Genomic DNA, 16,785 nt, shown 5'->3' with positions numbered 1-16,785 from the left:
CCCCTAAAGACCCCCAAAAGCCCCCCCGGAGGAGGGGTGGGGGCGGACGGGACTGAGGGCGCGGAGGCCGCGAGGGGGCGTGGTTTTCAAGGGGGCGTGGTTTCAGGACAGAGGGGGCGTGGTTTCGACCAAGGGGTGTGGTTTTGTGGTTTGGCGCATGCGCAGAGCGGGGGAGGCGGTTGGAGCTGCGTGCGGAGAGCGGGGGTAAAATTGGGGGGATTTGGGGATTTTGAGAGTCCAGGGAAGTTAGGGGGCATTTGAGGGGTATTTGGGGGCTCTGGAGGTATTTGGGGGTCTTTGATTTTGGGGGGTTCTGTTATTTTAGGGGTCTCTGATATTTTGGGGGTCACAGAGGGGTTTTGGGGGGATCTCTGTTGTTTTGTGGAGGTTTCTCCTATTTTAGGGTGGTCCCTGATCCTGAGGGGGGGGGCGGTGTCCCAGAGGGGGTTTGGGGAGGATTTGAGGGGTTGAGTCTGGGGTTTTTGGGGATCCCTGTGGGTTGTGGGGACGATTTGGGGGGTCTTTGAGGTGTCTCAAAGGGTTCCCCCTTCCCCCAAAAAAAGCTCCCCCAAAGCCCCCCCATGGCAGAACCTCTGCAGAAGAAGCTCCAGGGGGAGCTGGAGAAATACCAACAACTGCAGAAGGGTAATACCCCCCAAACCCTCCCCCAAAACCCTCCAAAGCCTCCTAAAAAACCCCAACCTCTCTGGGATCCTCCATCCCCCCTCTGGGTTCCCCAAACCTCCTCCAAAATACCCCAAAACCCCCAACCTCCCCCAAACACCCCACCACCCCCGCCAAACCCTCCTAAAAACCCCAACCTTCCTGGGACCCCTAAACCTCCTCAAATCCCCCCAAACCTCCTCAAATCCCTCCAGATCCCCTCAAATCCCCCAAACCTCCTCAAATCCCCCAAATCCCCTCAAATCCCCCAAACACCCCTAAATCTCCTCCAAATGCCCCCAACCCCCACCATGACCCCCTAAATCCCCCTTTTGACCCCCATTTTGGACCCCCCAGATCTGAGCCGGGCAGTGTCGGCGCGACAGAAACTGGAGACGCAGCTGACAGAGAACAACATCGTGCAGGAGGTGAGCAGACCCCAAAAACACCCCCAAAACACCCTCAAAAACACCTACAAAATCCCCCAAAACCCCCCCAAAAAACACTCCCAAAATCCCCCCTGAAAACTCCAAAAGCCACCCTGAAAACACCCCCAAATCCCCTTCAAAATCCCCCCCAAAACACCCCCAAATTCCCTTGAAACCCCCTGGAAAACAGCCCCAAATCCCCTCAAAATTCCCCACAACCACTCCAAAAACCCCCAAGAAACACCTCAAAATCCTCCTCAAAAACACCCCCATAAACACCCCAAAAACCCCCAAACCACTCCAACCTCCCCAAAAACACCCCCAAAGCACCCCCAAATCTCCCTCAAAATCCCCCCAAAAACACCCTCAAATTCCCCCTGAAAACGCTCCAGAAACCTCCCCAAAACCCCCTCACGCCCCCCCTCCAAATCATCCCAAAATCCACCCAAAATCTCTCTGTGTCCCCCCAAATGTGACCCCCAAATCCTGCAGGAGCTGACCCTGCTGGACTCGTCCAACACCATCTTCAAACTGCTGGGCCCCGTCCTGGTCAGACAGGACCTGGAAGAGGCCAAAGCCACGGTGGGGAAACGCCTGGAATACATCACAGCAGAAATGTGGGTGCCTCCTGATGTGTCACGGGGTTTGGGGACCCCGAAACCGCTGGTTTTCACCCCAAAATCTCACTCCTCTCCCCCCCAGGAAACGCTATGAGCAGCAGATGCAGGAGCTGGAGCGGCGCTCGGAGCAGCAGAGGGAGGTGCTGGGGAGGCTCCAGCAGGAGCTGCAGGGCAAGCCCTGACCTCCCCTGCACCCCCAAATTTCGGGGGGACCCACCTGGCCTTCCTCGTCCCTCCTGCACCCCAAAAACCCCCCTTAAATTGGGTGAAATCGCTCCTAAAACCATGGGTTTTTTGCCTGGTGGGGGCTTTGAATTCGTTCCTTCCTGGGTTTTTTGGAGGGGGTGCTGGGCACTCCAAAATGTGTGGGGACACCCCCCCGACCCTCCTGGCCCCTCTACAGCCTAAAAACCCCCCTTAAATTGGGATTAAACCTCATTAAAGTGAGCTAAACCTCTCTCCCAGAAAACAGCATTTTCACCCCACTCGTGGCTTCAAATCTGGGGGAGGTTTTATTAAAACGTTAAAAAAAAATAAAAAAGCGCGTGAAATCCATGAACTTGGGATGCCACGAGGGGATTCGGTTGTTTAGGGCGAAAAATCAGGGAAAAGGGTTGGGGAAAAAAAGCTGGAAAACCTCCGGCTGGAGGACTGACCATAGAGTTGGTGCGGGCGGAGCGGCGCGGTGCGCCCCGCCCGTCTCGGTGGTCACTTCCGGCGCCGCCATGTTGGGGAGGTCGGCGGGGCGGCTGGCGGGGGTCGTGGCGCTGGTCACGGGTGGGTTTTTAGGGGGTGGGTTTGGAGGGTTTTTGCGGATCGGAAGGGCAGGGGAGACCCCCACGAGGGGAGTGGAGGGGGAATTGGGGTGGGGGGAGACAGTGTGGGGGGGGTAAAGGTGACACTGGTGATAGTGGGAGGGTCACAGAATCCACGGGTGACACTGTGGGGGTGTCCCAGACCCCACTGGTGACAGTGGGAGGGGTTAAAGGTGACTCTGGAGGGGTCACCGGTGACACTGGGGGTTCATCGGTTAAACTGGTCCCCGCTGTCACCTCTATGGCCCCCGGCGGTGATCAGTCCTCCGAACCGCCGGGGGGCGCCAGGGAGGGGTCTCCGTTCACCTCAATGCCACTGGTTAATCATTGGTCCTCCGAACCGCCGGGGGGCGCCAGGGAGGGGTCTCCGTTCACCTCAATGCCACTGGTGAATCATTGGTCCTCCGGGCCGCCAGGGGGCGCCAGGGAGGGGTCTCCGTTCACCTCAATGCCACTGGTTAATCATTGGTCCTCCGGGCCGCCAGGGGGCGCCAGCGGCATCGGCCGCACCGTGAGCGGCCGCCTGGCCCGCGAGGGCGCGCGCGTGGCCGTGGCCGATCGCGACATGTCGGGGGCGGCGGCGACGGCGAAGGAGCTCCCCCGCCACTCCCCCCCCGACCACGGAGCCTTTCAGGTGGATGTGGCCGATCCCAAAAGCGTGGCCGGGATGGTGAGGGGGGTGCAGGTAATGTCGCCCCCCACCGCGACATGTCGCGATAGTGTCACACCCCCCAAGTATCCCGCGATGTCCCTGAGTGACCCCCGATGTGCGCAGTGTCACCGCCAGAATTCCCAAATCTACCCAGAATCACCCCCAGAATTCACAAATTCCCCGAAATTCCATCGAATTCCCACCAAATTCCCAGAAAAACGCAGCTAAACGCCCCCAAAGCACAGGGAAAAACCAAAATCCACCCAAAAATGGACCCAAATTCTCCTCGGTTCACCACAAATCAACCCCAAAACTCACAAATTCCCCACAAATCCCCCAAAATTCCTTGTGATTCAAACCAAATTCCCAGAAAATCGTGGAGAAACAGCCCCGAATCACAGGAAAACCACCCCAAATCCACCCAAAATCGACCCAAATCCCCACAAATGCACCCCCAGATCACTTCCAAAACTCACAAACCCCCACAAATCCCCCAAAATTCCATCCCATTCCCACCAAATTCCCAGAAAAACGCAGGCAAACGGCCCCAAATTGCAAGGGGGAAAAAAAAAAATCAAATCCACCCAAAATCGACCCAAATGTCCCCCCCAGGAGCACTTCGGGGTCCCCCCCCGTGTCCTGGTGTCCTGTGCTGGGATCACCCGGGACCGGCTCCTCCTGGAGATGGGAGAGCGGGAATTTCGGGAAGTGCTGGGGGTCAACCTGGAGGTCAGAGGGGACATCTGGGGACACTTGGGGGACACTGGGGGGACATCGGGGACAGTTTGGGGACATTGGGGATGTTGGGACAGTTTGGGGACACTGGGGGGACATTGGGGATGTTGGGGGACATTGGGGGGACAGTTTGGGGACATTGGGGGGACACTGGAGACGTTGAGGGGACATTGGGGATGTTGAGGGGACATTGGGGACAGTTTGGGGACATTGGGGATGTTTGGGGACATTGGGGACAGATTTTGGGACATTGGGGACAGTTTGGGGACATTGGGGATTTTGGGGACAGTTTGGGGATGTTGGGGACAGTTTGGGGACATTGGGGACAATTTGGGGACATTGGGGATTGGGGACATTGGGGGACAGTTTGGGGACATTGGGGATAGTTTGGGGACATTGGGGGGGACATTGGGGACAGTTTGGGGACATTGGGGACAGTTTGGGGGTGTTGGGGACAGTTTGGGGACGTTGGGGACAGTTTGGGGACATTGGGGACAGTTTGGGGACATTGGGGGACATTGGAGACATTGAGGGACATTGGGGACAGTTGGGGACATTGGGGACAGTTTGGGGACATTGGGGGCAGTTTGGGGATATTGGGGGGACATTGGGGACGTTGGGGACATGATTTGGGGACAGTTGGGGACATTGGGGACATTGGGGACAGTTAGGGACATTGGGGGACATTGGGGACAGTTGGGGGACATTAGGGGACAGTTTGGGGACGTTGGGGACAGTTTGGGGACATTGGGGGGACATTGGGGATGTTGGGGACACATTTGGGGACACATTTGGGGACACATTTGGGGACACGGGACAGTTTGGGGATGTTGGGGACAGTTTGGGGATGTTGGGGGACAGTTTGGGGACATTTGGGACAGTTTGGGGACATTGGGGGGGACATTGGGGACACATTTTGGGACATTGGGGACACATTTTGGGACATTGGGGACATTTGGGGACATTGGGGACATTGGGGACATTGGAGACGTTGGGGGACATTGGGGGACATTGGGGACGTTGGGGGACATTGGGGACATTGGGGACAGTTGGGGGCATTGGGGACAGTTTGGGGATGTTGGGGGACATTTGGGGATGTTTGGGGACATTGGGGACACATTTTGGGACATTGGGGACAGTTTGGGGACATTGGGGACGTTGGGGACATTGGGACATTTGGGGACGTTGGGGACATTTGGGGACATTGGGGACATTGGGGGACATTGGGGACAGTTGGGGACATTGGGGGACATTGGGGACATTGAGGGGACATTGGGGACAGTTTGGGGACATTGGGGGACATTGGGGACATTTGGGGACATTGGGGACAGTTGGGACATTGGAGGGACATTAGGGGACATTTGGGGATGTTGGGACATTGGGGACAGTTGGGGGACATTGGGGGGACAGTTTGGGGACATTCGGGACAGTTGGGACATTGGGGGGACATTGGAGATGGGACATTGGGGACGTTGGGGGACATTGGGGACAGTTGAGGGGACATTAGGAGGGACATTTGGGGACATTGGGGGGACATTGGGGACGTTAGGGGACATTGGGGACAGTTGGGGGACATTGGGGACATTTGGGGACACTGGGGACATTAGGGACATTGGGGGACATTGGGGACATTGGGGGCATTGGGGGACAGTTTGGGGACATTCGGGACAGTTGGGACATTGGGGAGACATTGGAGATGGGACATTGGGGACGTTGGGGACATTGGGAGGACATTGGGGATGTTGGGGGACTTTGGGGACACATTTGGGGACAGTTTGGGGGCATTGGGGACAGTTTGGGGACATCGGGGGGACATTGGGGACATTGGGGACATTGGGGACAGTTTGGGGACATTGGGGACAGTTTGGGGCATTGGGGACAGTTTGGGGACATTGGGGGGACATTGGGGATGTTGGGGGACATTGGGGACAGTTTGGGGGCATTGGGGACAGTTTGGGGGCATTGGGGACAGTTTGGGGACATTGGGGGGTGGTGCCACCCCCTGCTGTCCCCGCTATCCCCCCAGGGGACGTTCCTGGTGACACAGGAGGTGACAAAGGCCTTGGTGGCCTCGGGGGACCCCGGGGGGGCGTCCCTGGTCCTCGTGGGCAGCGTGGTGGCCAAGGTGGGACCCTCCCCTCCCCATCGTCCCTGTCACTTGTCACCCTCAGTGTCCCCAAAATTGGGGATAAAACCCCCCAAACCACCAATTCGGGGGGGATTTTGGGGACACCCAGGGTGTCCCTCCCCCGTCATGTCACCTCCCCGCCCCCAGGTGGGAATTTGGAGCCAAACCAACTGCGCGGCCTCCAAGGGGGGTGGAGGGCTGACCCGGAGCGTGGCCAAGGAGGTGGCCAGGTGGGGACACTTTGGGGACAGTTGGGGACACTTTGGGGACACTTTGGGGACACTTTGGGGACATTTGGGGAGGAATGAGGAAAAATTTGGGGGGATGTGGGGGAAAACTGGGGGGAAGGGGAAGAACTTGGGGAGAAATGGGGGAAAATTGGGGGGTTTAGAGGGGAATTTGGGGAAAAATTGAGGGGAAAGGGGGAAGAAAAGGGAGGGGAATTTGTGGGGAAATGTGGAAAAATGGGGATTTAGGGAAAAATTTGGAATTAAGGGATTTTTGGGGGAATTTGGGGGTGAACATTGGGAAATGGGGAAAAACTGGAGAGGAGAAGAGAGAATTCAGGAAATAGAGCGATTTAGGGGGGAATTGGAATTTGGGGAGGAAAATGGGAGATTGGGAAAATTGGGGGATTTAGGGAGAAGTTGGAGGATTTAGGGGGAATTTTGGAAAAACTGGGGATTGGGAGGAAAATTAAGGGATTTTGGGGGGGTAATGGGGAAAATTGGGGGCAAAAACAGGATGTGGGGGTGGGTGACACCCTGGAGGGTGACACCGGTCGGGGGGGACTCCCCTGACCCCCCAAAACCCTCTTGGCAAGGTTTGGGATGCGCTGCAATTGCGTCCTGCCGGGATTCATCGTCACCCCCATGACCGACAAAGTGCCCCCAAAAGTGCTGGACAAGGTGACAGAGGGGGTGGGGGTGGCACCTCGGGGGAACACCTTGGGGGACTAGCGTTTTGGGGGCATTTGGGGGGGTTAGGGACATTGGGGGGAGGTTTGGGGACATTTTGGGGTGATTTTTGGGGACATTGGGGAATATTTGGGGTGATTTGGGGACATTTTGGGGAGGTTTGGGGGCATTTTGGGGGCTTGGGGACATTGGGGGCACTGGGGAGGTGTCACCAGAGGTGACATTCATGTGTCCCCCCTCCCTTCCCAGTTCTCAGGGCTGGTGCCACTGGGACGACTGGGAGACCCCGAGGGTGAGTCAGGGACACTTTCTGGGGACACCAAGAGGAGGTGCCACCCCCTCGGTGTCCCCAGTGACCCCCAACGTCCCCCCAAATATCCCAAGTCCCCATTAATTCCCCTGAACTCCCAAAAATGCCCCCAAATCCCCCCAAAATGTCCCCAAACTCCCCCAAAATGTCCCCAACGTCCCCAGACGTGGCAGACGTGGTGGCTTTCCTGGCGTCGGGGGACAGCAGCTACGTCACCGGGGCCACCCTGGAGGTGACAGGTGGGGACCCCCCGATGTCACTGGGGACACTGGGATGGTCCCAGAGCCCACTGGTGACACTGGGGAGGGGTTAAAAGTGACACTGGGGGGTGTCCCCCCCCTCTCTCTCATTCCAGGGGGTCTCTTCATGTGACGGATCCAGTCCCTCACCCCCCCAACACCCCCCGTCCCCAAAAATGTCCCCAAATGTCCCAAATCACCCCCCAAGATTGTCCTCAAATGCCCCCAAAAGAAATAAACAAATCCCACCCCCCAAAAAAACTGACTCGTGTTGAGGAGGGGGTCTTTTTGGGGGGGAATTGGGGAGGTTTTGGTGGGTTTGGGGACACTGGGGGGTCCCCAGTCCCAGTGTGTGTGTCCCCCCCCCAGAATCCATCAGCGACGAGTGGGCTCCGGGGCTGTGCTGTCACATTCCAAAAGCGGGGAGGAATTCGGGATCACCCCTTTCCCCTCCCCCCTTCCTCGCTTTATTGGGGTCACTTTTAGGGTCACAATTTGGGGTCACACTTTGGGGTCCCTTTGGGGTCACAATTTGGGGTCACACCGGGGTCCCTTTGCGGTTATTTTGGGGTCACTCTTTGGATTCATTTTGGGGTCACTTTGGGGTCCCTTCAGGGTCTCCCTTCAGAGTCCCCTCGGGGTCACAATTTGGGGTTATTTGGGGGTCCTTTCGGGGTCACTTCATAGTCACTCTTTGGGATCACTTTTAGGTCATTTTGGGGTCGCTCTTTGGGGTCACTTCGGGGAGGGGGGACAAGCAGTAGGAGGGCAGGAAATTCCCATTGGATCCCTCCGGATCCCTGGGGATGCCAAGCAGAGAAAAGGGCAGGGTGGGGTGGGGGTGGGAGAGAGATTTTGGGGGTTTCTTTGGGGGACCCCCCTTTTAGAGCATCCCCCCCGCGAGGCGGCCCCGCTTCATCCTGCGGGCGCGGAGGAAGAGGACGGTGCCGGAGGCGATGCCGACGATGCCGAAGGCCAATCCCAGGGCGCAGATCACCGTCCCCAGGGTCTCGGACACGGGAGGGGGCACCTGGGGCTCTGGGAATATTGGTGGGGGGGGATTTCACCTTCAATCCAGGTGTTCCCAGAACTTCCCGGATCCCAAATCCTTCCTCAGGGCGTTCCCAACCCTCCCGAATCCTTCCCATCCCAAATCCTTCCTCAGGACATTCCTGACCCATCCTGACCCTCCCGAATCCCAAATCCTTCCTCATCCAGCCCAGCCCTTCCTCATCCCCTTCTTCATCCTATTCCCGACCTTCCCGAATCCCAAATCCTTCCGCAGGACATTCCTGGCACTTCCTGAATCCCAAATCCTTCTTCATCCCATTCCCAGCCATTCCCACTCCATTCCCAGTGGGAATTCCCACTCCCCGCCTTACCCCAGTGAGTCTTGCTGGGCTGGCCAAGCCTCTCATGCCGCACACGACAATCATAGTAATCCCATCCCCATCCCATCCCACCTCGTCCCAGCTCATCCCACTCCATTCCCAGCAGGAATTCCCAATCCCAGCCTCACCCCAGTGTGTCTTGCTGGGCTGGGCGAGCCCCTCGTGCCTCACTCGACAGTCGTAGGGATCCCATTCCCACCCCATCCCAGCTCATCCACCCCATCCCACCCCATCCCACCCATTTCCACCTCATCCCACCCCATTCTCAATTCACCCCAGCTCATCCTACCCCATTCCCAGTGGGAATTCCCTGTCCCTCCCTCACCCCAGTGTGTCTTGCTGGGCTGGGCGAGCCCCTCGTGCCTCACTCGACAGTCGTAGGGATCCCATCCCACCCCATCCCACCTTCTCCAGCCCATCCCATCCCCATCCCCACCCCATTCCCATCCCATTCCCACCCCATTCCCAGCAGGAATTCCCAATCCCTGCCTCACCCCAGTGAGTCTTGCTGGGCTGGGCGAGCCCCTCGTGCCTCACTCGACAGTCGTAGGGATCCCATCCCACTCATCCCACCCATCCACCCCATCCCACCTTCTCCAACCCATCCCACCCCATTCCCACCCCATTCCCAGCGGGAATTCCCAATCCCAGCCTCACCCCAGTGAGTCTTGCTGGGCTGGGCGAGCCCCTCGTGCCTCACTCGACAGTCGTAGTAGTCCCCGCGGCGGGGGATGAAGGGCAGGTAGGAGAATTTCCGGAAGGTGTTGTCGGGCCCGGGATAAAACACCGTCTCCAGCACCCCCTCGGACACCGGGAGGCCGTTCCGGAGCCAGGAGATGGAGGACACGGGGGGCCAGAACTTGCTGACGTAGCAGATGAGCACGTTGGGCTCGTCCAGCTGCAGCGCGTGCTTGGGGAACACCGCGGTCTCCGGGGGCACTGGGACACAGGGAATGGGAATGGGAATGGGGATGGGGGTGAGGATGAGGAGAGGGGTGGGATGGGTGGGAAAGGGGTTGGGAGGGGTGGGATGGGATGGGAAGGGGTGGGATGGGGTGGGATGGAGTGGAAAGGGGTTGGAAGGGATGGAGGGAGTGGGAGGATGGGATGGGGTGGGAAGGTGTGGGATGGGATGGGAATGGGGTTTGGGATGGAGAAGAGGATTGGGATGGGATGAAAAGGGGTTGGGAAGGGTGGGAGCGGGATGGGATGGGGTGGGATGGAGGTGAGATGGGGTGGGAAGGGGTTGGATGAAGTGGGAAGGGGTGGGATGGGGTGGGAAAGGGGTGGGAGGGGGTGGGATGGGGGTGGGATGAGGAGGGGGTGGGATGGGGTGGGAAGTGGGTAGGATGGAGTTTGGGGTGGAGAAAGGGGTTGGGATGGGGTGGGAAAGGGGTGGGATGGGGTGGGAAGGGGTGGGATGGGGTGGGAGGGGATGGGATGGGGTGGGAAAGGGGGTGGGATGGGTGGGATGAGTGGGAAGGGTTGGAAGGGGATGGAGGGAGTGGGAGGGGTGGGATGGGGTGGGATGGTGTGTGGGGTGGGAATGGGGTTGGGATGGAGTGGCAGGTGGATGGGTGGGGAAGGGTGGGAGGGGGTGGGATGGGGTGGTAAGGGGATGGGATGATGGAAAGGGTTGGGATGGGGGGGGATGGGGGGGAAGGGGTTGGGGTGGGAATGGGGTTTGGGATGGAGAAGAGGATTGGGATGGGGTGGGAAAGGGGTTGGGAGGAGTGGGATGGGGTGGGAAGGGGATGGGATGAGTGGAAAGGGGTTGGGATGGGGTGGGATGGGGTGGGAAGGGGTTGGAAGGGGATGGGATGAGTGGGAAAGGGGTTGGGATGGGGTGGGACAGAGTTTGGGATGGAGAAAGGGGTTGGGGTGGGGTGGGAATGGGTTGGGAAAGGGGTGGGAGAAGGTGGGAATGGGGTGGGAATGGGGTGGGAATGGGATAAGGATGGAGTTTGGGATGGAAAGGGGTGTTGGGGGGAGGAGGAGCCGGGATTGGGATCATCTGCCTGGGATCTGACTTGGAATTGGGCTGGAACCCCCTGGAATTCTCCCGGGTGGGGGAGACTAAAAACTGGAATATCCCCGGAATTCCACCTGGATCCCTCTGGAATTCTCCCTGGAAAGGACTCGGGGGGGGAGCCTAAAAACCGGAATATCCCGAAATTCCACCTGGATCCCTTTGGAATTCTCTCTGGATCCCCTGAAAATGACTCGGGAAGGGGGGATGGGGGGAAGCCCAAAAACCGGAATATCCCGGGAATTCCACCTGGCTCCTCCCTAAAAAATCCTATATGGGGGCGGGGTCCCGAATTTCCCTTTTTTTTTCCCCCCCTTCCCCGCCGTTACCGCTGGGGATTCGGGAATTGTTGGAAGCCTTCATGGAGTTCTCCAGGTTCTGCTTGTCTATCGCGATATTCTGCAGCGCCCCCTGCGCCTCGAAACTGGCGAATTCCTGGAATTCCGGGAGCCTCCAGACCGTCTGCTCCCGCTCCACGTGGAAAATCTCGTCGCCGTCGAAGTCGAACATGAACTCGCCGCCCTCTTCCACCGAGGAATCCAGGGATTTTTGGTAGTATTCCGTCTGGATGATCTGGTGGGACACTGGGGAGAGGCGGTTCGGGGGGAAGGGGACGGGGTTTGAGATGGAAATCCCGGGATTTCAGCCCGAAATCGCGGAAAAATTGAGGCTTTTCATCCCGAAATCCCGGGAAAAGGGGAGGTTTCAGCCTGAAATCCTGGAAAAAGGGGGGGGTTAAGCCTGAAATCCCGGGAAAAGGGTGAGGGGGAGGAGGGTCAGAGTGAAATCCCAAGAAAAGTCCCCAGAAAAAAGGAGGATTTCAGCCCGAAATCCTGGGAAAAGGGAGGGGGTTCAGCCCGAAATCCTGGGAAAAGGGGTGGGGGTTTCAGCCCGAAATCCCAGGAAAATGAAAGGGGGGATTCAGCCCGAAATCCTGGGGAAAGGAGAGGAATTCAGTCTGAAATCCCAGGAAAAGGGAGGTGTTCAGCCCGAAATCCTGGGAAAATTAGGGGATTTTCAGCCCGAAATCCCGGGAAAAGGGGAGATTTCAGCGTGAAATCCCGGGAAAAATAAAGGGGGGGGGGTCAGCCCAAAATCCTGGGAATAGAGGGGGTTTCAGTCCGAAATCCTGGGGAAATGAGAGGGTTTCAGCCCGAAATCCAGGGAAAAGGGTGGGGAGGTTCAGCCCGAAATCCTGGGAATAAGGGGGGGATTCAACCCGAATTCCCGGGAAAATGAAGGAGAGGGGTGTAAGCCCGAAATCCTGGGAAAAGAGGAGGAATTCAGCCCAAAATCCTGGGAAAATGAGGGGATTTTCAGCCCGAAATCCCAGGAAGAGGAGGAATGCCAGCCCAAAATCCCGGGAAAAAAGGGGGGGAAATTCAGCTCGAAATCCTGGAAAAAGGGGGGTTTTCAGCCCGAAATCCTGGGAAACAGGTGGAGTTCAGCCAGAATTCCCGGGAAAAGAGGTGGTTGGGCAGCCGAAAATCCCGGGATTGGGCAGCTCCGCCATCAAAAAATCATGGAAAAGAGGGGTTTGGGCACGCCCAGAGCCCCAAAATATTGGAAAAGGGGGGTTTGGGTACTCCCAGACCCCGAAAATCCTGGGGACAGGGGGGTTGGGGCACTCCCAGATCTCAGAAATTGTGGGAAAAGAGGGGTTTGGGCACTGCCAGACACTAAAAATCCTGGAAAAAAGGTGGTTTGGGCACATCCAGAACCCAAAAATCCCGGGAACAGGAGGGTTTGGGCACTCCCAGACACTAAAGTCTTGAAAAAGGGAAGTTTAGGTAGTCCCAGAACCCCAAAACTGTACGAACAGGGGGGTTGGGACACACCCAGACCCCCAAAATCCCTGGAACAGGGGGGTTTGGGTACTCCCAGTCCCCAAAAAATCCCGGAAAAGGGGGGGTTTGGTCACACCCAGCCCCCAAAATTCCCAGAAAAGAGAAGTTTAGGTAGTCCCAGAACCCCTAAATGGTATGGACAGGGGGGTTGGGACACACCCAGACCCCCAAAATCCCTGGGACAGGGGGGTTGGGGCAATGCCAGCTTCCCAAAAACCCGGAAAAGGGGGTTTCGTCACTCCCAGCCCCCAAAAATCCCAGAAAAAGGAAGTTAAAGCACTCCCAGAACCCCAAAACTACACGAACAGGGGGGTTTGGTCACTCCAGGACACCCAAAATCCCGGGAAAACGAGGATTACTCACCCTCCACCCCCCAAACAACGCATTCCCACTTACCCAGATCACCCCAAACCCCCACCCCAGCAATCCGGGACCCCCCAAACCCCACCTTGGACCCCCCAAGCCGCGGGCAGGGTCAGCCCCAGCAGCAGCAGAGGCATCAGGGGGACACTCCGAGCTCCATCCATGGCCTCTCGGGACACCGGGACACCGGGAAGAGTCGATGTGGCTCCCAGGAAAGCGGCGGCGAACTGGGGGAGCTGGGGCGGGGGGCTCAGCACCCCGAAAACTCCCCAGCCAATGGGAGCGAGTGCTGCCGGTGCGTCATCAGTTGCCGGGCAGACCCCTCTCAAACTGAGCCCTCACCGCGCTCAGCCAATCAGAGAACGCCCTCCACACGATTTTGGGGACCCGTCGGAGCTCCGCGACAGCCGGGTCGCCGTTTTTGGGTTCAGCAGAGCTGCGGGACCCCTGGGTGCCCATCTGTGGGTTCCCCTGAGCTCCCACCTGCCCCGCACCCCACGGACCCCCCAAAACCCCCCACCCCGGAGGCTACAGCGCCCCGAAACACCTCAGCCAATCAGAAAACACCGACGCGGACTGTGGCCAATCACAGCGCGCCTCGATGATGACTCTTCAGTTGCCGGGAAGACGCGACGCAAAACGTGCTCCCAACTTCGCGCTCAACCAATCAGAGTGCACCCAAAACAGCCCCAAAACGGCTTCGTCCGGCTGGTTTTGGGGTGTCAGCACCTGCCCGGCGCTGGGGATGGAGCGTGTGTGGGGAGCTGGGGCAGTACTGGTGGTACTGGTGGTGCTGGGAGCCCCCCCGGCTGCGGGCGAGGAGCTCTCGGGTGAGCGGGGGGGGCAGGAAGGGGAAAAGAGGAGAGAAAAGAGGGGGTGGGAGCCCCAAAAGTGAGTGCGAGGGGGGTTGGAACCCCCGGAATTAGTGGGAGGGGAGTGGGAACCCCAAACTGAGCGAGGGAGGGTCTGGGGATTGGGAGGGACGGTGGGAAAGGGGTGGGAGAGGGGGGTGGGAGAGCAGGAAGAGGGGAGCCATGGGGGTCCCTCTGTGTCCCCCACCACTGGAGCCCTGCAGTGGTTCCCTGGGGCTCTGGGGGTGGGGTCGGATCCGCACTGGGGGGGGTCCCCAACCCCCCTGTCCATCCCAGGGGGCTGATGGGGGGGGTTCCCCCCAGCCAAGAGCCGGTGCTGCCGTGGGGCAGAGGGGGGTGGGAAAAGGGGGTCCGGGGTGACCCCCTGTGCTCCCGACCTGCTGTGGGGGGCTGGGGATGATGGGGGGTAACACGAGGCACCCCCTGACCCGTGTCCTGCACACACAGGGGTGTTCCAGTTTCTAGGAAAGCACGAGTGTCACTTCATCAACGGCACCGAGCGGGTGAGGTTCGTGCACAGGCACATCTACAACCGGCAGCAGTACGCCCACTTCGACAGCGATGTGGGGGTCTATGTGGGGGACACCCCGTATGGGGAGATCCAGGCCAGGTACTGGAACAGCCTACAGGAAAGGCTGGAGTACGTACGGGATGCGGTGGACATCTACTGCCGGCACAACTACCCGATCGTCACCCCGTTCATTGTGAACCGCAGAGGTGAGCGCGGGGCAGAGCGGGTCCCCTCGGGAATTCCCCTGCCCCGGGAACGACCCTGGAGCCCCTCAAACCCTCCCTGGGAATCACCCCAGACCCCTCAACCCTCCCTGTGCCCACACCCATGGCCTTGTGCCCCATCCCAGTGCCCCCAGTCCCCCCCCAGTCCATCCCAGTCTCTCCCACTGCCCCCAATCCGTTGCGATCCATCCCAGTTTTTCCCAGTGCCCCCCAGTCCATCCCAGTCTCTCCCACTGCCCCCAATCCATTGCGATCCATCCCAGTTTTTCCCAGTGCCCCCCAGTCCATCCCAGCCTCTCCCAGTGCCCCCCCGCGTCTCCGCCCCGCTGGGGCCACCGCTCTCCCTGCCCTCAGCCAATCAGAGCGCGTCTCTCCGATGACTCATCAGTTGCTGGGCAGACCCGCAGCGCAGAGTTCGCTCTCCAGGACTCAGCCTCCCAGTCCCGCTCGGGCCCTTCCCAGTCCATCCCAGTGCGTTCCCAGTCCCTCCCAGTCCTTCAGAGACCCTCGGATTCCACTCCCAGACCCTCTCACTCCATTCCCAGTCCTTCTCAGTTCACTCCCACATCTCCCACCTCTCTCCCCAGTGACCTCCCCAGCCCATCCCCTTCTACCCCAGTCCATTCCCGGTCCCCCCCAGTGCCATCCCAGTCCCTCCCAGTGCCATCCAAATCCCTACCAATGTCCTACCAGCCCTGTGCCCTCTCTCCCAGTGCCCCGCCCAGTTCAGCCCAGTGTCTCCCCCGTCTCTCCCAGTGTCCCCCAGTTCAGCCCAGTGTCTCCCCGTCTCTCCCAGTGCCCCCCAGCGTGTCCATCTCGCTGGTGCCGTCGAGCTCCCAGCCCGGCCCCGGCCGCCTGCTCTGCTCCGTGATGGATTTCTACCCTGCGCCGGTGCAGGTGAGGTGGTTCCAGGATGGGCAGGAGCTGCCGGAGCACGTGGTGGCCACCGACGTGGTCCCCAACGGGGACTGGACCTACCAGGTGCTGGTGATGCTGGAAATCCCCCGGCGCGGGGTCACCTACACCTGCCAGGTGGAGCACGTCAGCCTGGAGCACCCCTCAGCCGGCACTGGGGTACGGCCCAGCCCCCCCAGCATGGGGGGACACTGGCAGGGGGGGCAGGGGAGCACTGGGGACACTGGGAGGCACTTTGGAGGCAATGGAGAGGCGGAGGAGGAGGTTGGGGGGTCCTGGGAGGGCTGGGAGGGGCTGTGGGGAGTGTTGGGAGTGACTGGGAGGGAGTTTGGAGGAGCCTGGGTGGGATGGGAGGGACTCTGGGGGGGTCTTGGGGTGACTGGAAGGGTGTTGGGGAAGTGCTGGGGGAGGCTGGCAATGGACTGGGAGGGGTTCAGGTGGGTCCCGGGGGTGATGGGAGGGGGCTTGGAGGGTCCTAAAGGGGATGGGAGGGGCTTTGTGGGATCCTGGAGGGGCTGGCAAGGGATTGGGAGGAGGTTTCAGCAGGTCCTGGCTGGGCTGGGGGAGACCAGGACGGCGTTTTCAGGGGGTCCCGGGAGGTTTCTGGGAGGTTTTGGGGGTCCTGACCCCCCGTTTCCCCCAGAGATGCCACAGGACACCGTCCAAAGCAAGATCCTGGTGGGGGTCGGGGGCTTCGTGCTGGGTTTCGTCTTCCTGGCGGTGGGGCTCGGCTTCTACCTGCGGGAGAAGGTAAAGGGGGGTCCCCGGGGGTCGTGTCCCCCCTTCCCCAGACCGTGTGTGCCCCCCTTGCCCCCCCAGCCCCGCTCTCACCCCCTTTTCTCTCCCCACAGAGCTTCTGAGCCAGCAGTGGCCGCAGCCCCTCCCCGTGGCCTCGGGACCAGCCGGGACCCCCCAATCCATTCCCATCCGGAGTTTGGGGGGGTCGTGTGTCCCCCCTGACCCTGCTTTTGCTCTCACACCAACCGCCTGCTGCTCCCAGTGCTCCCAGTAAAGCTTCCCAGTTCTCTGCAGTCCTGACTGTTGGGGGTTATTGGGGGTTTGGGCTCCGAAAATCCGGGGAAGGGGGGAATTGGGCAACGTCAGCCCCCCAAAATCCCACGTATCC

At 59.6% G+C, this 16,785-nt stretch overlaps 3 protein-coding genes and 1 pseudogene across 4 annotated transcripts; 3 read left to right on the top strand and 1 right to left on the bottom strand.

The window, feature by feature from the left end:
* Positions 1-127: 127 nt before the first annotated feature.
* PFDN6 (prefoldin subunit 6) lies at positions 128-2,252 on the top strand. Of its 2 annotated transcripts, none has more exons than XM_050306015.1 (5): positions 128-204; positions 564-645; positions 1,021-1,091; positions 1,584-1,708; positions 1,794-2,252. In XM_050306015.1, exons 2-5 carry the CDS (start codon positions 582-584, stop codon positions 1,891-1,893), a joined length of 360 nt encoding a protein of 119 aa, XP_050161972.1. In that variant the 5' UTR covers positions 128-204; positions 564-581; the 3' UTR covers positions 1,894-2,252. The 2 variants fall into 2 exon arrangements, with proteins under 2 accessions (XP_050161972.1, XP_050161971.1); XM_050306014.1 differs by having other exon boundaries at positions 164-204; positions 575-645.
* Positions 2,253-2,428: 176 nt separating this feature from the next.
* On the top strand, positions 2,429-7,758 carry HSD17B8 (hydroxysteroid 17-beta dehydrogenase 8). Its single transcript, XM_050306016.1, has 9 exons — positions 2,429-2,488; positions 3,012-3,211; positions 3,791-3,907; positions 5,940-6,038; positions 6,189-6,271; positions 6,865-6,949; positions 7,208-7,250; positions 7,433-7,507; positions 7,624-7,758. Exons 1-9 carry the CDS (start codon positions 2,437-2,439, stop codon positions 7,638-7,640), a joined length of 771 nt encoding a protein of 256 aa, XP_050161973.1. The 5' UTR covers positions 2,429-2,436; the 3' UTR covers positions 7,641-7,758.
* Positions 7,759-7,908: 150 nt separating this feature from the next.
* LOC126635078 (HLA class II histocompatibility antigen, DR alpha chain-like) lies at positions 7,909-13,390 on the bottom strand. The gene is made up of 4 exons (XM_050306013.1): positions 13,223-13,390; positions 11,257-11,511; positions 9,556-9,837; positions 7,909-8,545 (listed from the first exon to the last, which is right to left on the bottom strand). The coding sequence occupies exons 1-4, from the start codon at positions 13,299-13,301 to the stop codon at positions 8,391-8,393; spliced, it is 771 nt and encodes a 256-aa protein (XP_050161970.1). The 5' UTR covers positions 13,302-13,390; the 3' UTR covers positions 7,909-8,390.
* Positions 13,391-13,806: 416 nt separating this feature from the next.
* LOC126635076 (class II histocompatibility antigen, B-L beta chain-like) lies at positions 13,807-16,690 on the top strand (annotated as a pseudogene).
* Positions 16,691-16,785: the final 95 nt, after the last annotated feature.

This window comes from Myiozetetes cayanensis, unplaced genomic scaffold (genome assembly GCF_022539395.1).
Source record: "Myiozetetes cayanensis isolate MyiCay16 unplaced genomic scaffold, myiCay2020 scf106, whole genome shotgun sequence".
Taxonomy (NCBI): domain Eukaryota; kingdom Metazoa; phylum Chordata; class Aves; order Passeriformes; family Tyrannidae; genus Myiozetetes; species Myiozetetes cayanensis.
This window is presented reverse-complemented; position numbering and strand designations above follow the sequence as displayed.